This window comes from Citrus sinensis, chromosome 3 (assembly GCF_022201045.2).
Source record: "Citrus sinensis cultivar Valencia sweet orange chromosome 3, DVS_A1.0, whole genome shotgun sequence".
NCBI classification, from domain to species: Eukaryota; Viridiplantae; Streptophyta; class Magnoliopsida; order Sapindales; family Rutaceae; genus Citrus; species Citrus sinensis.
Window position 1 is genome coordinate 31,110,076 of NC_068558.1, and position 27,573 is coordinate 31,137,648.

At 32.7% G+C, this 27,573-nt stretch overlaps 3 protein-coding genes and 2 long non-coding RNA genes across 5 annotated transcripts; 3 read left to right on the forward strand and 2 right to left on the reverse strand.

The window, feature by feature from the left end:
* Nucleotides 1-201: 201 nt before the first annotated feature.
* On the reverse strand, nt 202-3,590 carry LOC127901269 (uncharacterized). Its single transcript, XR_008053415.1, has 2 exons — nt 3,482-3,590; nt 202-379 (listed from the first exon to the last, which is right to left on the reverse strand). It is a non-coding gene; the product is annotated as an uncharacterized LOC127901269 (long non-coding RNA).
* Nucleotides 3,591-4,944: 1,354 nt separating this feature from the next.
* Nucleotides 4,945-10,687, forward strand: LOC127901494 (disease resistance protein RUN1-like). Its single transcript, XM_052438936.1, has 3 exons — nt 4,945-5,713; nt 6,390-7,372; nt 7,501-10,687. The coding sequence occupies exons 1-2, from the start codon at nt 5,018-5,020 to the stop codon at nt 7,059-7,061; spliced, it is 1,368 nt and encodes a 455-aa protein (XP_052294896.1). The 5' UTR covers nt 4,945-5,017; the 3' UTR covers nt 7,062-7,372; nt 7,501-10,687.
* Nucleotides 10,125-11,132, forward strand: LOC127900737 (disease resistance protein RPV1-like). The gene is made up of 2 exons (XM_052435939.1): nt 10,125-10,592; nt 10,920-11,132. The coding sequence occupies exons 1-2, from the start codon at nt 10,125-10,127 to the stop codon at nt 11,130-11,132; spliced, it is 681 nt and encodes a 226-aa protein (XP_052291899.1).
* Nucleotides 11,133-12,063: 931 nt separating this feature from the next.
* LOC127901272 (uncharacterized) lies at nt 12,064-13,379 on the forward strand. The gene is made up of 3 exons (XR_008053418.1): nt 12,064-12,300; nt 12,402-12,983; nt 13,092-13,379. It is a non-coding gene; the product is annotated as an uncharacterized LOC127901272 (long non-coding RNA).
* Nucleotides 13,380-13,946: 567 nt separating this feature from the next.
* Nucleotides 13,947-16,754, reverse strand: LOC102611200 (cytochrome P450 93B16-like). The gene is made up of 2 exons (XM_052437739.1): nt 15,814-16,754; nt 13,947-14,736 (listed from the first exon to the last, which is right to left on the reverse strand). Exons 1-2 carry the CDS (start codon nt 16,696-16,698, stop codon nt 14,110-14,112), a joined length of 1,512 nt encoding a protein of 503 aa, XP_052293699.1. The 5' UTR covers nt 16,699-16,754; the 3' UTR covers nt 13,947-14,109.
* Nucleotides 16,755-27,573: the final 10,819 nt, after the last annotated feature.

The following is a 27,573-nucleotide window of genomic DNA, read 5'->3' on the forward strand; positions in this document are numbered from 1 at the left end:
ATTACATGATAAAATAAAGTTTGATAGATCAAAATTCTATGACGACTCCATTATAATTATATGATAAAATGATTTTTGTCATAAAATGATATCAATTTTCTTATAGTGCGAAGGTTTTCTTGTTCTAATAGTAGTGACTAGAAAGGATACATAAATAGATTGCGGCTATGATTCTTGAACAAAAAAGAATTTTCAAAGAAATTATTGTGCATGATGGGTAACGTATCAATCAAATTAGGTCCAAAATTGAATTCATCGTTTAGGTGTCCACAATGTCAAACACGTTGAGGAAAATTCTAGATTTTCCGTTGAAATTTCAACGATCACTAATCGTTGATCTTGATGTCATGCAAAGTATCATAGTCTTTTGAGTTTCAACCTAAGACGTGGCCATATTATGGACCATAGGAAATTTTCAAAGATCAACATGTGGCTATATTGTTCAAGTTCTTGAATTTCAACGAAAGATGTAGAATTTTCTTCTGCGTATTTAACATTATGGAAAGTGGAATTGCCCATCATGCACGAGAATAGCTTTGAGTATTCTTTTTGTTCAAGATACAAAAGCGAGTGATGAATCTCAGTCTAGGATTTAGTTCGCAATTCAAACAATGGCTTCAATGGAAATTTGAATGCTGGCAGTTTGAACAAGGGTAAGGATCGGTCTGCCGGCTAGGATTTGGGTAGTGTACGTAGTGGCTGATTGATTGAGAGTGATGATGGGCATCTATGCTAGGGTTGAGTGCTGTGTGTGAGTGAGAGTGACAATGTCGATGATGGGGAGACTTGGGAAATTTTTGCTTTTGTTGACACACTTTCTTAAACACAGTGTTTCGTTATTTTTTTTAAAATCATTTCAATAATCTAAATGTCGCGTTTTGATTATAAAAATAAAAAATAAAATATTACTTTTAAATATGGTCAACATGTTGATATCAAAATTCTATATCATAAACTATTAATAGATAAATATTACATCACAAGTACATCATTAACAGTTTGATAAATCAATTTACTGCGACGACTCCATTATAATCACATGATAAAATGATGTTTGATAAATCAAAATTCTATGACGACTCCATTATAATTATACAATAAAATGATTTTTGTCATAAAATGATATCAATTTTCTTAATGTGCGAAGGATTTCTTATTCTAATAGTAGTGACTAGAAAGGATACATAAATAGATTGAGGCTATGATTCTTGAACAAAAAAGAATTTTCAAAGAAATTATCGTGCATGATGGGTAACGTATCAATCAAATTAGGTCCAAAATTGAATTCATCGTTTAGGTGTCCACCAGGTCAAACACGTTGAGGAAAATTCTAGATTTTCCATTGAAATTTCAACGATCACTAATCGTTGATCTTGAAGTCAGGCCAAGTATCATAGTCTTTTGAGTTTCATCCTAAGACGTGGCCATATTTTGGACCATAAGAAATTTTCAAAGATCACCATGTCACTATATTGTTCAAGTTCTTGAATTTCAACGAAAGATGTAGAATTTTCTTCTACGTATTTAACATTATGGAAAGTGGAATTGCCCATCATGCACGACAATAGCTTTGAGTATTCTTTTTGTTCAAGATACAACAGCGAGTGATGAATCTCAGTCTAGGATTTAGTTCGCAATTCAAACAATGGCTTCAATGGAAATTTGAACGCTGGCAGTTTGAACAAGGGTAAGGAACGGTCTGCCGGCTAGGATTTGCGTAGTGTACATAGTGGCTGATTGATTGAGAGTAATGATGGGCATCTATGCTAGGGTTAAGTGCTGTGTGTGAGTGAGAGTGACAATGTCGATGATGGGGAGACTTGGGAAATTTTTGCTTTTGTTGACACACTTTCTTATACGCAGTGTTTCGTTATTTTTTTAAAAATCATTTCAATAATCTAAATGCCGCGTTTTGATTATAAAAATAAAAAATAAAATATTACTTTTAAATATGGTCAACATGTTGATATCAAAATTCTATATCATAAACTATTAATAGATAAATATTACATCACAAGTACATCATTAATGGTTTGATAAATCAATATTCTGCGACGACTCCATTATAATTACATGATAAAATGAAGTTTGATAAATCAAAATTCTATGACGACTCTATTATAATTATATGATAAAATGATTTTTGCCATAAAATGATATCAATTTTCTTAATGTGCGAAGGATTTCTTATTCTAATAGTAGTGACTAGAAAGGATACATAAATAGATTGAGGCTATGATTCTTGAACAAAAAAGAATTTTCAAAGAAATTATCGTGCATGATGGGTAACGTATCAATCAAATTAGGTCCAAAATTGAATTCATCGTTTAGGTGTCCACCAGGTCAAACACGTTGAGGAAAATTCTAGATTTTTCGTTGAAATTTCAACGATCACTAATCGTTGATCTTGATGTCATGCAAAGTATCATAGTCTTTTGAGTTTCAACCTAAGACGTGGCCATATTGTGGACCATAAGAAATTTTCAAAGATCACCATGTCGCTACATTGTTCAAGTTCTTGAATTTCAACGAAAGATGTTGAATTTTCTTCTATGTATTTAACATTATGGAAAGTGGAATTACCCATCATGCACGACAATAGCTTTGAGTATTCATTTTGTTCAAGATACAGTAGCGAGTGATGAATCTCAGTCTAGGATTTAGTTTGCAATTCAAACAATGGCTTCAATGGAAATTTGAACGCTGGCAGTTTGAACAAGGGTAAGGAACAGTCCGCCGGCTAGGGTTTGGGTAGTGTACGTAGTGGCTGATTGATTGAGAGTGATGATGGGCATCTATGCTAGGGTTGAGTGCTGTGTGTGAGTGAGAGTGACAATGTCGATGATGGGGAGACTTGGGAAATTTTTGCTTTTGTTGACACACTTTCTTAAACGCAGTGTTTCGTTATTTTTTAAAAAATCATTTCAATAATCTAAATGCCACGTTTTGATTATAAAAATAAAAAACAAAATATTACTTTTAAATATGGTCAACATGTTGATATCAAAATTCTATATCATAAACTATTAATAGATAAATATTACATCACAAGTACATCATTAATAGTTTGATAAATCAAAATTCTGCGACGACTCCATTATAATTACATGATAAAATGAAGTTTGATAGATCAAAATTCTATGATGACTCCATTATAATTATATGATAAAATGATTTTTGCCATAAAATGATATCAATTTTCTTAATGTGCGAAGGATTTCTTATTCTAATAGTAGTGACTAGAAAGGATACATAAATAGATTGAGGCTATGATTCTTGAACAAAAAAGAATTTTCAAAGAAATTATCGTGCATGATGGGTAACGTATCAATCAAATTAGGTCCAAAATTGAATTCATCGTTTAGGTGTCCACAATGTCAAACACGTTGAGGAAAATTCTAGATTTTTCGTTGAAATTTCAACGATCACTAATCGTTGATCTTGATGTCATGCAAAGTATCATAGTCTTTTGAGATTCAACCTAAGACGTGGCCATATTATGGACCATAAGAAATTTTCAAAGATCACCATGTCGCTACATTGTTCAAGTTCTTGAATTTCAACGAAAGATGTAGAATTTTCTTCTACGTATTTAACATTATGGAAAGTGGAATTGCCCATCATGCACGACAATAGCTTTGAGTATTCTTTTTGTTCAAGAATCATGGTCTCCGTCAATTTATGCTTTCTTTCTAGTCACTATTCCATTTTAAAGATTTGCTCTTTTGTTGCCTCTTTCTATGCCAAAATGATATGATATTTGTAGCAAGAAATTAAATGAACACGTACGATTAATTCGAGAAAACTCATACTTCTAAAAAATATTGATTATTTGAGAAATCAATAAACTATAGCGTATAACTCAAGTTGCAGTAAACTTTTAACAATTCAATACTTCTTCATTATGAGTTAGAGATATATATACAAAATATGGGTAAAAGCTCATTTAATCCCTGTATTTTAAGATTAGTATCCATTTAGTCCCTATATGTTTAAAAATGTCTCGAAACATCCCTGTCGTTAAAGTATTGATACCCCTACTATTACTTTTTATTTTTTTTGGCTTACTTTTACAATATTATCTTTTTATAATAATTTTTTTATTTGGAGATTAATAAAAAGAAAATAATTAAATTACTAATTTAACCCTAAAAAATTATATTAATTTTTAATTGTCAAAAATTAAATTGTTACTTTTATTTTTTTGGCTTACTTTTACAATATTACCCTTTTATAATAATTTTTTTGTTTGGCCATTAATAAAAAAAATAATTAAATTACCAATTTAACCCTAAAAATAAAAAATATATATTAATTTTTAATTGTCAAAACTTAAATTATCAAAAATTGTATGCAAACTACCAAGTGTGCAAATGGTATTGCAAAAAAATGAATAAGATTTTTTTAGGGTGAAATTGGTAATTTAATTATTTTCTTTTTATTAATGTTCAAACAAAAAAATTATTATAAAAGGGTAATATTGTAAAAGTACGCCAAAAGAAATAAAAAGTAACGGTAAGGGTATCAATACTTTGACTGCAGGAATGTTTCGAGGCATTTTAAAAAATATAAGGACTAAACAGACACTAATCTTATAATATAAAAACTAAATGAACATTTACCCTACAAAATATCATAGTCCAAATATCTCTTAAGAATAGGCATCTAAACTAATCGCAGTCTCCACATATCAACCCCAGCCACTAACCCACTAGTAGATAATATTTTATACTATCTAAATAAAATAACTATCACAAATAAACTTAAAATATAAATAAAATAACGTTCTGATCGTATAAAATTGACTTAGGTTAGACTTAGTGTAAACACATAATATAAAAAACCAAAAACACGGTTTGCTACTTTCAACTAATTAAAGTCAATAAAGCTGTTCAGTCTATATCAATTCTAAAGCATATATATACATATATATATATACACACACCCTGTAGTCACAAGTTCAATTATTTGCACACAAATTTTCATTTTATCAAAATCTCTCGTCTATTGAACTGCTATGGCTTCTTCTTCTTCTCTTCATTTTCAACACAATAGGAACGATGTTTTCCTTAGTTTCAAAGGAGAGGACACCCGTGATAACTTTACTAGCCATCTCTATTCAGCTTTGTCTCAAAAATGTATTGAAACTTTCATTGGCAACGATCTAAAGAGAGGAGATGAAATTTCACAGTCTCTTGGGGATGCAGTTGAAGTATCAAGCATCTATATCATTTTCTCAGAAAGTGATGCTTCTTCAAGTTGGTGTCTCGATGAACTTTTAAAGATCGTAGAATGCAGGACCAATTATGGACAGATTGTGGTAGCAGTCTGTTATCGCGTGGAGCCGTCACATGTGAGAAAGCAAATTGGGAGTTTTGAGGATTCATTTTCGAAACTGGAAGAACGATTTCCAGACAAGATGCAAACTGGGAAGAAGCATATTTGTTTAGATGTTGCATATTTCTTGAAAGAAGAGCGTAGCGATATGGTATTAAGTTTCCTTGATGCCTGCGGCTTCTTTGCTGGAATAGGATTGCCTGTGCTTGTCAATAGGTGTCTCATAACGGTATCACACTCCAACACGATAACAATGCATGACTCACTAGGAGATATGGAAAGAGAAATTGTCCAGAAAGAATCAATCAATTATCCAGGAGAGTGCAGTCCATTATGGCATCACAAAGATATTTATGAAGTTTTGATAGTAAACACGGTAAGCAACAATAGTTCTCAAATAGTTATTTGTCCAAGTATTCATCTAAACCTTTGAAATTTGTATCTATGACTCAAAATCTCTAAAGTTTTGCGTCAAATATTGCGAAAGAGGAGGGGGGCGGTGCCCAACCTACCCATTAATATGTATACAATGTTTATGTAACGATTCACCCCGAGCTCCACAGGCGAATCTTACTGCGGCTCAAATATATATTCAAAAATAATAATAATAATTCTAATCCTTACAATATCTTTCCCAAGTAATGTCGAATGTGATTTACATCCGCACATTTCTGGTTGAAAATGCTCTTAAGGATTAGAATTATTTTTTTTTTAGAATATATATTTGAGCCGCAATAAGATTCGCTCTGTGAAACTTGGGGCGGATTGTTAGAGTTTAAGAATGAAAGATTTAAAAAACAATACAAAGAAGATAAATTTCCATATTTATTCATTTGCACACAATGTTCAATGATAAAAAAGTAAGTAATCAATCATAAATCAGAGATTCATGGTGACTATGATTTCTTACCACACATTTCATTATAATAATGACAACATGTGATTCCGATCATATTGCAATATTAGCTAAATCTATTCTTTTCAAGTAATAATTTTTAATTATCCCACATGCTAATTAATGATTTGTCTTGGCCTGTTTTTTGCCGGAGTAGCATCATTGTAAGTTAAAGCATAAAAGCATTGGAGCCTCCAGCCCGTCGTTTATTCCACCTCTGAACAAGCTTGTTATCCTCAACCTAAGCGAATACGTAAGCTTGAACAGTCTTCCAGCTGAAATACTTCACTTGGAATTTCTCAAAAAGCTTAATCTTTTAGGCTGCTCAAAACTGAAGAGGCTTCCAGAGTTCTCATCATCTGGTAAAATAGAAGAGATATGGTTAGACGGAACTGCAATTGAAGAACTGCCCTCATCCATCGGGTGTCTCTCTCGATTGTTGTACTTGTACCTCAGTGATTGTAAAAGGCTTAAGAGTCTCCCAAGCAGCCTAAGTCAGCTGAAATCTCTAAAACTTCTTAATCTCCATGGTTGTTCAAATCTTCAGAGATTGCCTGACGATTTTGGAAATTTAGAAGCTTCGAACAGTACTTTGTATGCTAAAGGAACTGCTGCTAAAAGAGAAGTACCATCATCCATTGTTGGTTCGAACAATAACCTTTATGAATTAAGTTTGGATAGAAGCTGGGGGGGTGATAAACAGATGGGTTTATCATCGCCTATCACATTACCTTTAGATGGCTTGCACACGACTCTAACGTCCTTATATCTAAATTATTGTGGCATCCTGGAATTACCTGACAGTCTTGGTCAGTTATGCTCACTGTAACATTGCACCTAGAGAAAAACAATTTTGAGAGAATACCGGAAAGTATTATACAGCTCTCTAGGCTGGTAGTACTCAACTTAAATTATTGTGAGAGGCTTCAATCCCTACCAAAGCTTCCCTTCAATCTACAAGGGATTTTTGCACATCATTGCACGGCTTTATCCTCAATAAGTTACAAATCTTCTACGCAGCTTTTTGACCTGAGCGATAATTTTAAATTGGATCGAAATGCGGTCAGAATAATTGTCGAAGATGCTCTGCAAGATATTCAGCTTATGGCAGCTGCACATTGGAAACACGTACGAGAGAAGGTGTGTCTTTAACTAATTATCTCTCTCCTTCTAATTTGTATAACGTTTGCTATTTTTTTTCTTTTAAATTAATTAAAGTTTACAAATACTATTGGTTTAAAATCATATATGATTTTTCGGTTTTACAGGGGTATTTTGTGGAAAAGAGGGGTCATGTCATGTTACCTGGGAATGAAATTCCCAAGTGGTTTAGGTTTCAAAGTGTGGGATCTTCTTCTATAACGTTGGAGATGCCACCACCACTACCAGATTTATTCAGTGATAAAAACAGACCAGTACTGGGTTTTGCATTTAGCGCTATTGTAGCATTTGGGGAACATCGTGCAGATTATTGTGACTGTTGGTTTGAATTCTTCTGCGAACTCCAAGTCACATCCCAGGATTGTCAGCCGCATCGCGTCTTGGAGAGATGCGATATTGCGCAAATTAGATATGTGGAGTCAGATCACTTAGTTTTGGGGTACTACTTGTTCGGTGATGAGGATTTGAATGCCTTCCGGGAATACGATTGCGTTGCGGAGGCAGTGGCAGTCCAATTCTATTTTCAGGATTTTGCTTCTTCTGAATATTTGGAGAGTTGCAGGGTGAAGGTGAAAAAATGTGGCTTCCATTTATTGTACGCCCCAGATTCCACGGAAGAGGAACCATACGCAGCTCCTTATGATTGAAATATTAATTCTTGATCGCATCTATCGCCATCGCAGCTGCTACTACTTTCAGTATGTAACTAAATTAATTAATCTTCATATATATACATATATATATATATAATGCCTTAGAGTAAGAAAACAGTTTGTTTGGAAGCTAAGAAATATTGAGAGAAAAATTATATGAATCTGAGAATTTGTTTTTATTCCTTCAACAAGATTACAGAGGAAATGTACAGACTTTGCTATATATACTTGTGTAACTAATTAACAATATTAGCTAAAACTAACTCACATGCTAATCATGCAGTTGCTCATTAACTAACTGTAACTAACAGCCACGAGTACAAGCAATTATATAACCACCAGGTGCCAGCTGGCATGCCAAATCATCAACTTGTAGCTGTGAGCTGCTGCTGTTATAATCCTCTGCTTTGGTGACTATTTGGCTCACATGAGCTTCCTTGACACTTAGTCTTCAATTGTGTCGGTCTAAAATCTAATTTGCTGAATGTTTAACCGTCACATCTGAATCTGATCAGTTATTTAACCTCCACAAGATCAATAAAAAAATGTAAAGTCCATCGCAGGTGAGCACTCTGTCCTACAAGGTACATATCTTTCGGATAGTTGGCCTGTGTCATGCAAGTTTAAATTGTTGGAATTAATTTTTGAAATATTTTACAAGGTTAATTGTGGCCATTGCAAATGCTATATTTTTAATGGGTTTCAGAATGAAGCAAAAAAAAAATAGATGGGTGCAGGTGCACTAATTGACATGGAGACTAGAGAGCTATTATTGTTGCTCCCCAACACTTAATCCATTCGGTGCCGAGGAGATGTGTGTGTGTGTGTGTGTGTGTTTTCTCAAAATGCATTAATGGAGAGCCAATTGTGTCACTTTAGTGGCCATCTGGAATCAACTATATATGTACAAGTTAACATTTTGTAATATATGAACGTCTGTGTTATATAATATATACTTAGTTTAAGAAAAAGAAAATGACATTTTTAGGTCTCTTTTCATTTAAGATTTGGAATTAATAAAATTATTTGTGTTTGCAACTGATGATGAAGTTTCTTTGTGTTGAAGCATTTCTTTGACTATCATAAGTTGATCGATGATGATTACTTTTATGCTCCGATTGATAGCTTAAATATTTCCAAGTGACCTGTTGAATTCTTCCCGTTTTGAAGATCCTCAAGAAACAGTCCTCGCTCGAGTTAATGAGCTACTCATGTTCACTCACCTCTGCTCCCTTCGAAAATTAAAACTTCACTTCTCTATATGGGCTTGGAGTTGAGCCATGGTTTTAACACGTGTATGTGTATGCTCACGTGGATCGAATTGCATAAATTGGGCCAAGTAAAGTTATTGGACTTTGAATTGGGCTTCGATTGGATTAACGCTCCAGTTATACTATTAGCGACCCTTCAAAATCCTCTTATAATCCATTTTTTAATTATACTCTACTTAATATCAAAAACACCATTTTCTCTTAATAAACACTATTTTCTTTTGTAGATCTTTTATTGTTTAAAATTTTTCTCATTCTTAGAATCTTTTTCTTAGTCTTGGTATCCCTCTTTTTTCTTCACACTTTCTCTCTTTACAAAATTAAAAAACACAAACCCTTTAAATATTAAAATAATTAATTTGAAAAAAGAAAGAAAAACTAAAAAATTGATGTTTTTAGTTTTTGCAAACCAATTGTATAGACTGAAGAGAGAGAGAGAGAAATCATACTTGGGAAAATAAATAGATTGAAGAGAAAGAAAAAAATATAAATAAGGTTAATTCTACAAATCTTTTTGTTAATATATGTAATTATCATAGAGTATGAATTTTATGAGATTAACGAAGGGTGCCCAATGCCAATAGTCTAACTCAAAACGCTGTGTCTCCTAATTTCAAATTAAAAAAAAAAAATCTGCAAGTCAATAAATTAGGTGGAATATCAATAAGACTTGAATCTTCCATGAATTATTTTCCACGAAGCTTGGAAAATGAGATGGAATTATCACCAAAGAGTCAGGCTCATTTTGGCTTAGAAATTGTTTTCATCTCAACAATATCTCTCCTCATCAATTGATCTATTTCTGTTATGCCTTCTTCTTCTAATCCCCGTAACTACTATAAATATGATGTTTTTGTTAGTTTCAGAGGAGATGACACACGTGACAACTTTACTAGCCATCTCTATTCAGGTCAGTCTAGACAAAATATCCAAACTTTCATTGATGACCAACTTAATAGAGGGGATGAAATTTCAGAGTCAATTGCGTATGCAATTGAATCACCAGCCATTTCAGTTATCATATTCTCTGAAGGCTATCCATTTTCCAGATGGTGTCTCCATGAACTTGTGAAGATCCTCAAATACAAGAAAGAGTATGCACATATTGTGATACCGGGTTTCTATCGAGGTGATCCGTCAGAGGTGAGAAGCCAAACAGGGAGTTTTGGGAATTCATTTTCGAAACTTGAAGAAAGATTTAACGAGAATTCAGAGAAGCTGCAGAGTTGGAGGAATGCTACGAAGGAAGCAGCAAGTTTTATGGCTTTCATTCTCGTAACATGATGTAATTAACATTCTTTTCTGCTTAATTATTAACCAGAAGCTCTGTTTCGGGTAGTGTATCTATCTATGCAAATTCCTTCTTTACACATGGTCTGCTAGTTGGTATTTATAACATTAGGTATCCTAACAGATATGTGGATTGATCTTAATATAGTTACATTTGGTGAGTTAAATTTTTAACATGAACAAATTAATTTTAGATTCTTGAATTCTTGACTTTTTAACACCTAAAATGTAAGAACTAAACGAATATTTAGTCATATTTGGTGCAAACTCTCCTACTTGAACTTACTGTTATTTTTTTATGTACTTGCTAAGCCTGAATCGGAACTTATAAAAGAAGTTGTTAATCAAATTTTGAAGAGATTGGCTGAGGTGCTTCTGTGTGATAAGGAAAACCAATTGGTTGGAAGAGAATCAAGAGTTGAGATAATTGAATCACTATTAGCTGCTGAGTCGAAAGATGTTTACATTTTAGGGATTTGGGGCGTCGGTAGTATAGGCAAGACAACAATTGCAAGAGCTAATTAGTTATATATTCTAAATAGTTATATATTCTGAATATATTATTAATAAATTCTAATTAGTTATATATTCTGAATTATTATTATTATTATTATTAATGATGATGATGATGATAATAATAATCTTATTAATTAATTAACATATTAATGTTAATAGTTATCATTAATAATAATAATAATAATTAATTATTATAATTAATTAATATATTAATGTTAATATTATTATTGATAAAAAATTTCAATTAATTAAATATTAATATATTATTAACAATAATATTAATGATAATAATTTTTGAATAAATAATCACAAAAATTAAAATAAAAAATAATAATTACAACAATAATTCATTAATTATTTTTTTAGTAATTTGTTATAATCCAACTTATTACGATTCTGATTTCAAGACAACTTAATGGCAATTAAGTTTATTCTAATTCCGATTCCTACAGTTCAAGTAAATAATTTATTCTGACTTTCATTTTGCGTTCTCATTCTTGCCCATTTCGATTATAGCCTATTCTGATTCCAATTTAACAAAGGCATCATTAGTATCTGGCTTAATTCATGTATGTGCAAAAAGATTTTAATTTCTAATAATTTTTTGCCCTTATATTTTTTGTGCCTTAATAGTATGAAACTTAAACGAGCAGCGTTGTTTGCACACAAGATTATACATGACAAATAGAATGAGGACATTTGAACAGAAAAATAAAATTAATAAAGTGAATGAATGAATTTGTCTTTCTAGTGAAATATTTATTGTCTTTAATAAATCATGTATAATTTTCTATGCAAATAGCATTATCTTAAGTTAAAAATTGAAGAGGTATCGTCCTTGAAAAAGAGGAAATAGAAAAAAATTACTAAAAGTTTATGGTGTCTACAAGTTATTGTCTTTAATAAATCATGTGTAATTTTCTATGCAAATAGCATTATATTAAGCTATTGCGAGAGACTTCAATCCTTACCAAAGCTTCCATGTAGTCTACTTGAGTTGGACGCACATCACTGTACGGCCCTGGAAACATTATCTGGTTTAATATTCTCAAGTTATGAAATTGAACTGAGTTGTAATTTTAAATTGGATCGGAATGAGGCCAGAGGAATTGTCGAAGATGCTCTGCAAGAAATTCAGCCTATGGCAGCTGCACATTGGAAAGAAGCACGAGAGGAGGTATGTCTTTAACTCTCTCCTTCTAATTAATTTGCGCAAAGTTATTTTTCTCTTTTAAGTAGCTAACAATATTGGTTTAAAATTATGGTTTTCTGGTACAGTGATATTTTCTAGAAAAGAATGTTCATGTCATTTTACCTGGGAATGAAATTCCGAAGTGGTTTAGGTGTCAAAGTGTGGGATCTTCTACTTCTATAACCTTGGAGATCAGTAATAAAAACAGATCAGTACTCGGCTTTGCTTTTAGCGCTGTTGTATCATTTGGTGACTATCATGTAGATTGTGGCAGCTTGTTTGGACTCTTCGGTGAATTCGAAGTCAAACCCAAGGATTGTGATCCGCATGTCATCCGCATATTTCTGGGGCTGATTTGGTACCTGGAGTCAGATCACTTACTTTTGGGTTACTATTTCTTCAATCATCAGGATTTTATTTCTTTCGGGAGTACAATGGCGTTCCTGATGCAGTGGCAGCCCAGTTCTATTTTGATCAAACTGATGATTCTGAACGTTTGAAGTGTTGCAGGGTGAAAAAATATGTGGGATCCATTTATTGTACGGCCCAGATTCAGCAGAAGATCCAAGCGCAAGTTTCAACTGTAACAAATATGAGGAAGAGGAACCATACCCCAAGAGACTGAAATATTAATTCTTTAACACGTCCATCGCTATCGCACGCAGCTGGTACTACTCTTCAGTAAATTAATTAATTAATTAATCTTCCTCTATATATAAGCCTTAGTTTTCATTTCTAAGGACAGTTGTTAAGAAAAATTAGTTGTTTTTCTTCAGGTATTTGGATGTTTCAAAAAAAGAAGTTAAGTGAGGTGAAACAAAGCTTGTGGTGAAGGATTTTGAGTACAAGTACGATATGGAAATTAGAAAGTATCTCCGTTGACTAAAAAATTAGCCAAGGCTAAATATTTCAATAATTACATTTTGGCCTATTAACAGAAGTTGTTTACAGTAATACCCAAATAGTTTGATAATTTTTCTATATAGTGGTCCAGTTGTTCTGAACATTTGCCTTTTATACCACATTTTTCTGCACATTTACATTATGATCCAAGATTTGCAGTGGTCAAGAATCTTAGCTTTATACTCTAATAAAGATCTCTTAATTGATATGGCAGAGTGAGCTGTTTAATTATTATGGCAGTGCGAAGGAAGGATTCTTTCTTTTTTAATTTGATAATTTGATAGAGGGTAATGATAGATATCTTAAATTTTTTATTTAAAATAATATATCATTAATTAAATGATTTTTTTATGAGATTTAAATAAATAAATTATATTATTTTATTAATCAATTGATGAATGATATTTCATTTAAAAAAATTTAAGATAAAAAATTTTGGATGTTTAACAATACTCTTTGATAAAAGAAGGGGTTCATTTTAATTTAAAAATGAGGATTATTTTATCATAAATTAAGTTCTCTTAAATTTTTTAAGATTTTGTACCACCTATCCTTTAGTGATATATGATTAAAATTTAATTTTTTTTTATTAATTACGAATCACTTAAATAAATTTGACTCAGAGCAAATTCGATCTCGAGAAAATCTTAAAATGAGAGTACGCTCTCATAAATTCACCTTGACAAAAAATTTTTAAAGAAACAAAATAAGTGCATGTCAAATCAGCATTAATTCCCCGTCAGGAAGAACTTTAAAGTTGATTATCACGAGAGGGATACAAAGTGCGACAACGACACCTTACTGCCCAACTACTTTGAGTTGAGTTAACCACACATTAAACAGAGACACTAACTGAACATTGCTAAAGACACTTTAATTTGAACGTACATCCTAATTTAAGATACTAGGAGCACAACGTGCAACTGGCGCACACACAAGATCCTGTGCTCTTGGAGATGATAATCCTGGGCGTTCAGACATATCAACCACACCATCGGGACTCGTTACTTTGAAATTGAAGCACTGAATCATAGCTGCTAGAGTTGTCGGCAACTCTTGCATGGCTAAAGAAAGGCCAGGGCAGCCTCTTCTCCCAGTTCCAAATGGCAGCAATTGGTAATGCAATCCCCTAACATTAATCTCACTATTTGACTGTGATAAGAACCGTTCTGGCTGAAATTCCAATGGGTTCTTCCAAATTTCGGGGTCCCTACCCATGGACCAAAGGTTAACAAACAACAGAGTGCCTTTAGGAATTATGTAGGTGCCAATTTTACAGTCTTCTAGTGCTCTTCTGTTAAGCAATGGAATTGGTGGATGAATCCGAAATGATTCTTTAATGATGGCTTGAATATAGGGGAGATGAGGAACGTCAGATTCTTGAACAAGCCTGTTTCTTCCCACAACTTGATCAATCTCTTGTTGTGCCTTCTGAAGCACCATTGGATGGTTTATGAGCTCTGCCAATGCCCATTCCACTGTCATGGATGAAGTGTCTGTGCCAGCTGTGAGGAAATCCTGGACAGATAGCAACAAAGATGTTACATGTTAGGTAAAAAAATTCTAAAAAAAATATGTGTTGCTTCCCATTAATCAAAAGCAACAAGACATCTGTTAGTACAAGGAGATTCATTGTTATAAAGATAAGATTTATTTATTTATTATTTATTTTTTTGTTAGAGTTTTTAACTTGATGCTTTTGTTAAAGATTTGATTTATGGTCCATTTGGTACTATTATTGAGAAGTTGTAACTTAAAAATCATGGCAAACACTTATAGCTGTGAATTTTTGTTAAGGTGATTTTATCCACTAGTTATTTGATTAAAAAAAAAAGAAACTTAAAATATTTACTAGTTTTGTCACAAATATATTTATGTCAAATTTTATTTCACAGATATAATTTCTTTTTGACACCTCAATATTAAACAAACCTTTGATTTAGATATGAGACCTCTAATAGGCTTAGATCAAATTCACACTTAAGATGTGGTAGCTACAAAATAGGTCCATGGGAATGGGAGCACCAAAATGCAAATAATTACTCAAATTATTTTAAAAGCATTTCACCGTCAATTGCATTAATGACACATTAATAATTAATGCATTTATGCCACACCGATGAAGACAGAGTACAATTGACAATATATATTAGTTAAATATAAATGACTATTTTTAAAGATGATGTTAAAAGAGACAAATATAGGTAATTTGCATTGATTAAGAAGCATCTTTTGGGAGACGTCTTTGTAAAATTAAATATAGGTAAAATGAATCCAGTAGCTTTTGAACCGCAAAAAATACAAAAAGAAACCAAAGTACAAAAATGGTATATTCCTAAACAAATGAACAGAGACCTTATTTATCAAATAATAATAATAAATAATAGTCTTGCTAACTTACATCTACTATAATTTACATCAACTTAAAATTATTTATTTTTTAATATCACTCAATTGTTACTTGTCAAACAATTAAAAACTTACAGCAAATTAATTTTGAGTAAGTTGTAAGATAAAAACAATGTAACTTAGCAGCCGTAACAAAAACATTAATAACAGTAAATAAATAAATAAAGCAAGTGAAACATGACTTACCAAAAATAGGGCTTTGATGTGATCTCTAGTTAACTTGATCTCCGAATTCTGATTCTCCAGAACATCGAGCAAAATATCAAGCAAATCCTTCACTTTCTCTTCACTTTCCTTCTTCTCCTTCCTTAATTTTTCACGATTTGTTATGATATTCTCCAGCAACGAATCGAACCGTCGATGAATATCCTTGAATCTCCTGCGAAAACCCTGAATATCAAAGCTTTTGAAAATCCAAATAATGTCAGAGATATTAAACTCGCCAAAAATTTCAGTCACTTCACGAGCCAGGGTTCTACACTCTTCAGCCTGGCCCCCCTTTCCTGAACATCTAATGCTCAACATCATTTGAGATATTATATTGTTTGTAAATTTCAACAATTCATCTGTAATATTAACACTTCCGCCAGATTTAGACTTCTCAAATAGAAACCGAATAAGCTCGTGCAACTCATTTGTTCGAATAGGAAGAAACTGGAGAAGGGTTCTGCTGCCCAAGAGCTCAACTGTGGTCAGCTTTTTCATGAATTGCCAATATGGGCCGTTGGGAGCAAAAGCAAAAGAAGAGTTATATGTAAGGCATTCAATGGCGGCAGAGCTGTTCCGGGCGGCAAAAGTAACATCATTTGTTTTGAGAAGCTCTTTGGTTACATCAGGAGAAGAAGTTACAACACCTAGGACAGAGCCTATGCGTATGGACATCAAGGGGCCATAGCGAGTTGAAAGCTTGTGAAAAGAATGGTGAAGGGAAGGGCCGAGGAGATGGAGGTGCCCGACGATCGGCAAGGCCCACGGGCTTGGTGGCAGTCGCCGTGAGTGTTTGATGGCTTTCAGCACTAGGGCGGACAAGATGAAGAGGGAAGCATAACAAATCAGTGGTTGAAGTGTCATGGCTAGAAAAGATCTATAGGGTTCTTGGGCACTGCCGTTGAGATGAGCGGACAACATGCATTTATATATGTTTCAATCATGGGAAATTTCAACAATGTGCCTAATGTTGTTTTAAATGTAATTAACTTTAGTAAATATTAATGTCTAGGTAATTGCTAAGTTACTGTTGGTGTAACATATACCTTTTGAAAATAATACAAAAAATAATAATAAATTATGAGACCCATATGTGTTATTCAGTACTGTAAGTTAAATAAGTAGTGACTTTAGTTACATAAGCAGTGACTTAGCAAATGTGGGCACATTGGCAACCCATGCATTAGTTAGGCCGACAACTTCTGCCCATGGACTTTCAACTCTTTGCAAAACAGAACATAAATTGTGTAAATGAAATATAAGACTTGTAAATATAAGATAAAATAAATAAATTAACATAAGAGTATTAAATTGGTATATTACTAGTAAACTAAAACAATTATAAATGTAATATAAAACTTGTAAATCAATATATATATAAAGTATAAAAATAAAACATAAATTGTGGAAATAGAATATAAGACTTATAAATAGGATGTAAAATAAGTAAATCAACATAAGAGTGGTAAATTGATGTATTATTGGTAAACAAAACAAAAACTTATAAGTATAATATAAAATTTTTAAATCAACATTAAGTGTAAAATAAAACGTAAATGATGTAAATAGAATATAAGACTTGTAAATGAAAGTTAAATTAAGTAAATTAATATATGAGTAGTAAATTAATTTATCATTGGTAAATAAAACAAAAACTTTTCAATATAAAATTTATAAATTAACATTAAGGGTAAGATAAAACATAAATTAAATAAGTAATATATAAGACTTGTAAATAGAATATAAAACAAGTAAATTAATATATGAATGGTAAAATGATGTATTATTGGTAAACAAAACATAAACCTACCGATGTAACATGAAACTTATAAATCAACATTAAGAGTAAATTAAAAACATAAATTAAGTAAATAAAACATAAGATTTGTGAATAGAAAGTAAAACAAGTAAAATAATTTAGAAGTGGTAAAATAATGTATTATTGGTAAACAAAACATAAACTTACAGATGTATCATAAAACTTATAAATCAACATTAAGTGTAAAATAACATATAAATTATGTAAATGAAATAGAAGACTCGTAAATGAAATGTTAAAAAAGTAAATATTATAAGAGTTATTGAAACAACTAAAAACTTACAAATGTAAAATAAAAACTCATTATAATAATCACCTTATATATTTATTGTTTTTATTTCTAATTTTGAATAATGATAATTTTAGGTTTATGTAATACATTTGATGATATATGTGAAATTAACTTGTTCTCAAAATCAAATTTTGAAGTTTTTTTTCATATTTTTAAAAATTATTTGTAAGATAGGTGATTTACATTCTACTAAACCTTCTCAACAACATCCGCAAATGATCTTTTAGTATAAGTAAGAAGCAAAGTTTAAAAGTACATGAAATACGTATAAAACTAGAAATTAAATGTAAATTTACTGATATTTGATATGTGTCTAGTAATATAAGAATGTCTTTTTATTTTGTTTTGTCTTGATTCACATCAAGAAAAATAATTTTACTTAATTAACTTGTATAGTAAACAAATAACATGATAGAAAATAAAAAAAAATTATATATATCCTAGCATGAATATAGAATTTATGGTTAAACCAATTTAATGAATCTTCAATATAATTTTTTGTTTTCAATTGATGATTAATTTTTTTTCTTTGCTTAAATAAATTAAATAAATAAACTATTATTAAATTAAATTAAATTTTAATGTTGGTTTTACAAATTTTATGTTATTTTTATTAATATTTATTTTGTTTGTAATTTTAAAGCACCATTATACCGCTATTATATTAATTTATGAAGGAATCTTTTCAATTATTGCAACTCAATTATTTCATGGTCATCAGGGAGCTTGCTACGGTACATTGTCTGCTAGGTACATCGTCTGCAACGTAGCCTTATCCAGTCATCAGTTATTGTCAAAGCAAGCACCTAAAAGTCAGCACCAAATTTGGTACTTGACTTTGGTGCCAGCAAATCAAAGAAAATAGAGGACATAGCCCACAAACTTTGAAAGCTAGATTAACAAATTGAAGCCACGCGGATTGACGAAATTGAAGCCATAATTGGTGGGCTAAAATTGTTGATTTTCTTGGCCACTATTTTGCTATAAATAGAAGTGCAGATGAAGAGCTAATTCATTCCATTAAGAGAAAGAGCAATTTAGCATTTTGAGAGAGAGTTTAGAGAGCCTGAAATTATAAGCTCTTGTTATAGTGATTTGAGAATTTCGGTGTATTGAGATTTTAGGAATTGAGCTAAAATACTACAATACTTGTAACTCCTTTTTACTAGTAAAATATTTCCTTCTATCTTCGCCCGTGAACGTAGGCTAAAAGTCAAACCACGTAATTTTCTGGTGTTCTCTTTATGCTTGTTCTTTATTTTCTTCCAATTTTATTTTAGCTGCGTGTCTGCTTCACCCATCAATTTCCTAACAGTGGTATCAGAGCTATTGGTTGTATTTTTGGAGTCGAGTACTATTCACGTAAGGGTACTATTCACATATACGGTACTGTTCACGTATACGATACTATTCACGTATACGGTACTATTCACGTATACGGTACTGTTCACGTATACGATACTATTCGCGTGAAATGGTGGGAGCGATCTAAGAATTTTGCGGTGCAAAGCAGGGAATAGTGGTGTGAGTAAAATAACTGTGTGGTTTTGTACATGTCTAGGAAAATTCTGTCACAAAGGCGATAAGAGTTTAAAGAGTCTGGGTTTTAAGTGGGACCATTGTGACCCCTCCAGTCTTTCCTGGGAACTTTCCTAGTGTGCATTCTCACACATACTCACAACTATTCAAGATGGTATACTAGCTTGTGTGCAGTATTTATCAACAAAATGGCGGCAAAGTATAAAATTGAGAAATTTAACGGAAATAATTTTTCGTTGTGGAAAATGAAGATGAAAGCTGTATTGAGGAAAAATAATTGCTTGGCAGCAATTGGAGAAAGGCCCATGGAGATAACTGATGACAAGTGGAACGAGATAGATGGCAACGCCATTTCTGATCTACACTTGGCACTTGCAGACGGAGTATTATCCAGTGTGGCAGAGAAAAATACAGCGAAGGAAATATGGGATACTCTCACAAAATTGTACGAGGCCAAGTCACTACACAACAAAATCTTCTTGAAGAGGAAACTTTATACTCTTCGAATGGCGGAATCTACAATGGTGACTGACCACATCAATACCTTGAAGACTCTATTTTCACAACGTTGGGTCATAATATAAAGGAGAATGAACGTGCAGAGCTTCTACTTCAAAGTCTACCAGATTCGTATGATCAACTCATCATCAACCTGGCGAACAACAATCCAGCAGACAGTTTAGTTTTTGACGATGTTGCAGCCTCCGTATTAAATGAGGAGAGCAAGCGAAAAAATAAGAAAAACAGACAAGCAAGTTCACAGCAAGCGAAGGCGCTATCGTTGACGAGATGGAGATCAACGGAACGTGGCTCCAGTGGGAGTCAAAATCATGGTAGATCAAAATCTAGAAGTAAGAAGAATGTTAAATGCTACAACTGTGGCAAGAAATGGCACGTCAAAAAAGAGTGTTGGAGTAACTAGAAGAAAAAAGAGGGCAAAGAACCTGAGTCATCAAATGCTCAAAGGTGTGTAGCAAGTACCTCGGATGATGGCGAAATTCTCTACAGTGAGGCAATCACTGTTTTAGAAGGCAGAAAACGACTATCTGATGTCTGGCTTATAGACTCAGGAGCTACTTGGCACATGACGTCTCGGAGAGAATAGTTTCACACATATGAACTTATCTCAGGAGGATCTGTATATATGGGTAATGATCATGCCTCGGAGATCGCTGGTATTGGTACTATCAAAATAAAAATGTTTGATGCTACAATTCGCACAATTGGAGAAATACGACATGTCAATGGCCTGAAGAAAAATCTATTGTCTTTGGGACAAATAGACAGTCATGGGTGCAAAACTCATGTAGAGAATGAAATTATGAAGATCGTTAAAGGTGCGCTTGTATTGATGAAGGCAGAAAAGATCGGTGCTAATCTATTCATGCTTAAAAGAGAAACACTACAGGAGACTGATGCGTGTGTCGCGTCAAATGGAAAAGAGTCAACGATGATGTGGCATCTCAAACTTGGCCACATGTCAGCACAAGGTTTGAAGATTTTTTCTGAGCAAAAATTGCTTCCAAGGCTCAAATTGGTAAGTTTACCATTTTGCGAGCATTGTGTTATAAGTAAGCAGCATAGATTAAAATTCAGTAGATCTATTGCTAGAAGTAAATGCATTCTAGACTTGATTCATTCTGATGTTTGGGAATCACTGGATATGTCCATGGGAGGTGCAAAGTACATGGTGACTTTCATTGATGATTATTTCAGAAGATGTTGGGTGTATCCAATTAAGAAAAAGTCAGATGTATTTCCAGTGTTTAAAGAATACAAAGCACGGGTGGAACTTGAATCTGGTAAAAAGATCAAGTGCTTGAGGACAGATAATAGTGGAGAGTATACAGACGGCGGGTTTCTTATTTTCTGTAAGCAAGAAGGTATTCAGAGACAGTTCAATGTAGCATACACTCCTCAACAAAACGAAGTGGCAAAGCGGATGAACAGAACTCTTACAGAAAGAATAAGAGCTATGTTGAGGACTGCTGGTCTACCCAATTCATTCTGGGCAGAAGCAACCAAAACTGCCTGTTATATAGTAAATCGATCGCCATCTACAACTATTGGGCTGAAGAAAGCGATGGAGTTGTGGACTGAAAAGCCAGGTGATTATTCCTACTTACATGCATTTGGATGTCCTGTGTACGTGATGTACAATGCTCAAGAAAGAACATAAATGGATGCAAAATCAAGAAAATGTATCTTCTTAGGATATGCTGATGGAGTAAAGGGGTATCGTCTGTGGAATCCCACTGCCCACAAGATCGTCATTAGCAAAGATGTTATTTTTGTAGAAGATTAACTGCAAAGGAAAGATGAGGATGATAATAGTGTAAAAGAAAAGTCAGAGATTATACCGGTATATGTGAAAAATAATCCAGAATATTCAGATTCTTCTGAAGCAGCACCAGAGCATGAGGAACAAGAACCAGTCGAGTCCGAGGCTCCAGAAGTTCGTCGGTCAACTCGTGAAAGACGATCGCCAACGTGGCACTCGGAGTATGTTACAGAGATCAATGTTGTATACTGTCTTCTAACAGAGGATGGAGGGCCTTCAACTTTCCATGAAGCTTTAAACAGCTCAGATGTTGCTTTGTTGATGACAACAATGCAGGAAGAAATTGAAGCTCTACACAAGAACAAGACATGGGAACTTGTACCACTACCACATGAAAGAAAAGCCATTGGAAACAAATGGGTCTACAAGATCAAGCGTGATGGCAATGACCAAGTGGAGCGGTATCGTGCAAGATTGGTGGTGAAAGGATATGCTCAGAAAGAAGGTATTGACTTTAACGAGATATTTTCTCCGGTGGTTCGACTTACAACAATTAGAGTTGTCTTGGCGATGTGTGCTACATTTGACTTACATCTTGAGCAGTTGGATGTAAAAACTGTATTTCTTCATGGAGAACTTAAAGAAGAAATATATATGCTCCAACCAGAAGGTTTTGCAGAAACAGAAAATGAGAACTTGGTTTGCAGGTTGAACAAATCTCTATACGATCTCAAACAGGCGCGGAGGTGTTGGTATAAGAGATTTGATTCCTTCATTATGAGCTTTGGATACAACAGACTCAGTTCAGACCATTGTGCATATTACAAGAAGTTTGAAGATAATGATTTCATCATTTTGCTGTTGTATATGGATGACATGTTGGTAGTAGGCCCCAACAAAGATCGAGTCCAAAAATTGAAGGCACAGTTGGCTAGGGAGTTTGAAATGAATGACTTAGGACTAGCAAACAACTAGGGATGCAAATTCACCAAGATAGAAATAATAGAAAGATTTGGCTTTCACAAAAGAACTATTTGAAGAAAATCTTGCGACGCTTCAACATGCAAGATTGTAAGTCCATTTCTACCCCACTTCCTTTTAATTTCAAATTATCCTCAAGTATGATGTTCACTATTGTTAGCCTATATGGCTATAAATATTGATTTTGATGATAACAAATCACATGTATTTATTAAGCAAAGATTTATGAATTATGCTTTTATAATAAGAAAATGATGTTATGGAATTAAAGCATTTTGGACTAAAATGAAAGCATTGTTAAAATCTTTGATAGAGTTTTTAAATTTCGGATTTGAACCTATTTGAAACTATTTAAATATTTTTGGGTCATTATATAATTTTACAAAGTTTGGGCAAAATCATAATTTCAGAAAGTTTTGGGATTGACAAAGCATTACTTAGAAATTCTGAAATTGGACCTATTTGCAAAGTCTCATAACGTTTTGGGCCATACTACAGTTTTATAAAGTTTTGGGGTCAAACTGAAAATTTAGGAAAAATTTCACTGTAGCAGGTTACTGTAGCAAGCGGCTATCCGGATTCTAAAAACTAAAAATCCGGATGCGGGCAGCAAGCGTCCAGAAGGAAAACGGCTTACTAGATTCCAAATCCGGCAAGCCGGTTAGGCAAAATTTTGCCTTAACGGTAACATAAATCCGACTTACCGAATTCCATAAACGGCAAACCGAATACGCTTGGAATGTGAGTAACGGCTAGTTTTTGAGCTCAAACTATAAGAACTCAAATCCAACTCATTTTGAAGTTCTCCAACAAGCAAAAACAAAAAGCACACGTGATATCTTGAGCCTTCAACTTGCAAAACACAAATCATTGAATCATTCATTGTTCTTCATCTTTGAATATCTACTCATTGAGTGAGTTTGATTGTAACTTTCATTTCTTCATTTCATTTGTAAGAGTTTGAGTGTGTGAGACACTTGAGTGAAGAGATTGGGAGATAATTTCTTTGTTGTAAAGGTTTATTGATACCTCGAAATCAATTGTAATCGGTTGAAGCCTCGAAAAGGCTTGGATAGTGAAATCCTCAAGCTTGGATTGCTTGGAGGCGTGGACGTAGGCGGGGATTGCCGAACCACGTAAAAATTCGTGTGTTTGTTTCTCTTCTCCCTTACTCTTTAATTATTGTGCCTTTATTAAACTTATTGCTTTCAATTTTTATTAAGGCATTAGATTGCTTGTTGTGTGGATTTGCTAGGTTAATTTTTTAAATTTCCAATTCACCCCCCCTCTTGGGTTGCACACTTATATTTCAGCTATGATATGTACAAGACCAGACATTGCACAAGCAGTGGGAGCAGTCAGTCGATACATGGCGAATCCTGGTGGGGAACATTGGATAGCCGTGAAGAGGATTCTGAGATACATCAAAGGAACCTCAGATGTTGCATTATGTTATGGAGGATCAGAGTTTACTGTCAGGGGCTATGTGGATTCAAATTTTGTAGATCTTGATAAAAGAAAATCCACTACTGGTTATGTGTTTACACTTGCGGGAGCAGCTGTAAGCTGGGTTTTGAAACTGCAGACCGTTGTGGCTTTATCTACAACAGAAGCAGAGTACATGGCAGCTACACAAGCTTGCAAGGAAGCTATTTGGATACAAAGGTTATTGGAGGAGCTCGGGCACAAACAACAGAAAATTCCTGTATTTTGTGACAGTCAGAATGCCTTGCACATTGCAAGGAATCCAGCCTTTCATTCCAGAATAAAGCACATAGGAGTTCAGTATCACTTCGTTCGAAAAGTAGTGGAAGACGAAAGTGTGGATTTACAGAAAATCCATACAAAGGAGAATCTAGCAAATGTTTTGACCAAGCCAATCAATACTGACAAGTTTGTCTAGAGTAGATCCTCTTGTAGCCTAGCAGAAACGTAGGCAACATGATTATGGCGAAGCAGAAAGGATGGTGTGGAGATTGATTGTTTTTCAATCTAATCTCCAAGTGGGAGAATGTCAAAGCAAGCACCTAAAAGTCAGCACCAAATTTGGTACTTGACTTTAGTGCCAGCAAATCAAAGAAAATAGAGGACATAGCTCACAAACTTTGAAAGCTAGATTAACAAATTGAAGCCACGCGGATTGACGAAATTGAAGCCATAATTGGTGGGCTAAAATTGTTGATTTTGTTGGCCACTATTTTGCTATAAATAGAAGTGCAGATGAAGGGCTAATTCATTCCATTAAGAGAAAGAGCAATATAGCATTTTGAGAGAGAGTTTTGAGAGCCTGAAATTATAAGCTCTTGTTATAGTGATTTGAGAATTTGGGTGTATTGGAATTTTGGGAAGTGAGCTAAAATACTACAATATTTGTAACTCCTTTTTACTAGTAAAATATTTCCTTCTGTCTTCGCCCGTGGACGTAGGCTAAAAGCCGAACCACGTAATTTTCTGGTGTCCTCTTTATGCTTGTTCTTTATTTTCTTCCAATTTTATTTTAACTGCGTGTCTGCTTCACCCATCAATTTCCTAACAGTTATTGCGGTACCTAACCTAAAATTCGGATCTGACTAGATCTACACTATCTTCAGTCTTGTACCTGTTGGTCTTCTGTTTGACATTTTGGCAGTTGGCACTCATTTATGCACTCCATTAATTGCAATTTCATTTACTTGTAAGTGAAGCTATTATTTTTAATTCTCTTTATTTTCATATGGAGCATGAGCTCATTTCGTTTTAAGAAAATAAAGATTTAAATGTGATCTTAATTCATGAATCAAATTCCTAGGATGCTTTGTTTCTACGTTTTTCCTACATCCTCATAAATTACTATGATGTAGGGGCTTGGTTTGGGGGAAATCACGTATTTCTGGCAAAATTAGCAGAGTTTGCCTTGAGGTCAAGTAATAGTATTTGGGTTTGACCAAATGGTTAAGTTAACATATTGTTAAGTTAGGTTTGACAAAAAAGATACTGAATTTGACTCCCTTAAAAGTGAATACACGCAAAGCGAAATTCGAGGCTTGTCTTTGATATATATAAACGCCAGAAAGATGAGGTTTTCTTTTTTAAGTTACACTCCAATTTATAGATATCTACAATAACATAAATTTACTCATAACTCAATTCTGTGATATAATTTCGATGTTAAGATTTAAAATGAACTGATTCTATTTTTAAATATTTAAAACAATTAACTTCCAAAATACTCACAAAATGACTCAAAACTTTTAATATTGAGAATGAAATGAGGAGTGCCTAAGGGTTAGTTTGGTAATACTATAATTTTTAAAATAATTAATGTTAACTATACTGTAAAAATAATTAGATATGAAGAGAATCAGTTAAATGTTTGGTAAAATTTATTTTTAAAAATACTGTGAGCTTTAAAAGCAGTCGTATGTGAATGGTAAATTTTATATTTAAACTGTTATAAGAATATAAATATTAGATTGGATATAATGTTGAATAAAATTTATTTTACACATTTATAAACATGTATCTATAATATTTGTTATTGTCTATATAATAATTGATAACTAAAATAGACATTATATAGTGTTAATTTTATTTTTATCTCAATATAATTGGTAATAATGATAATCTCTTTAAAGTTAATAATTTTATTTCCCAATTAATAAAGATAATTTGAGATTTTTATAATATATAAGGATATATATGAAATTGTATTAAGTAAAAAAATAATTTTCAACATTAAATTTTAAAAAGTTACTCTACCTTTTTAAAATCCGTTGTAAGATGAGACAATTTTATCAAAAATAATTTTTAAAAAAATTCGTTAAGTACCAAAGTTAACTTTTAATTTTTTCAAAAACAATCCCAAAGTAGCTCGATAGAGATACTCACAAGCTACACGCATCATTGATAATATTAAATTATTAATACGTATGACCTATATATGTCCGAAATTGTTGAACATTAAGTGTTGATAGTGATCACTAAACATTTTCAAAAAGAAAGAATATAATAAAAATGTGATATATATAGCATTGATAGTAACAAAAATTGACCCATGTCCCCTCATAACACCATTCGTGACCACACTGAATCCTCCACAAATTTGGTAGATCTTGCCCTTTGTATATGGACATTGTTTCACCACGCAGCACAATTATAGCGTAGTCATTAGAGTTACATTTAAAAATAAATAAATAAATAAATTAATTAATATTACTTAAAAAAAATTTACCATTGTTGTGAATCTATGTGGTAAGAATCCTAACAATTACAAAACAGATGGAAATAAGATGAAATAAAAGGAATGAAAAGAAATAAGATGAAGGTAATTTTAGAGAGAATCAAGTTTTTCATTAAGCTTCTATTAACTCTTCTGCTTATTATTGAAAATTGTATATATGTTTTGTTGAAAATTCAGAAGGATTAAATTGCTCAAACTAAAACTACTTAGGCAATAGAAAAATTTTGTTAAACTAAAAGATTTTGTTGATATTTTACAAGAGAAACACTACAACACTCAGGGCTCACTCTTCTTTCTCTCTAATAATTTTTCACTCTTCACTTGATTCCTACAACAAAGACCATAGAACTAATACAAAACACACAAATATTAAATTACAAAAAATATAAAAACCATATTTTATAAATATCTCCAAATATTTAAAAAAAAATTAAACTTAGATATTTTTATCTTAATTAGATATTTTAGATTAGAAATATCTCTTATTCTCTATACAATTCTTGAATCTTCCATGAATTGGGCTTTGAACTTGGGATTGGACAAATGTAATTGAATTAGATCATGAAATTAGTGTTGGACTTTTAACACTCCCCCTCAACACCAACTTT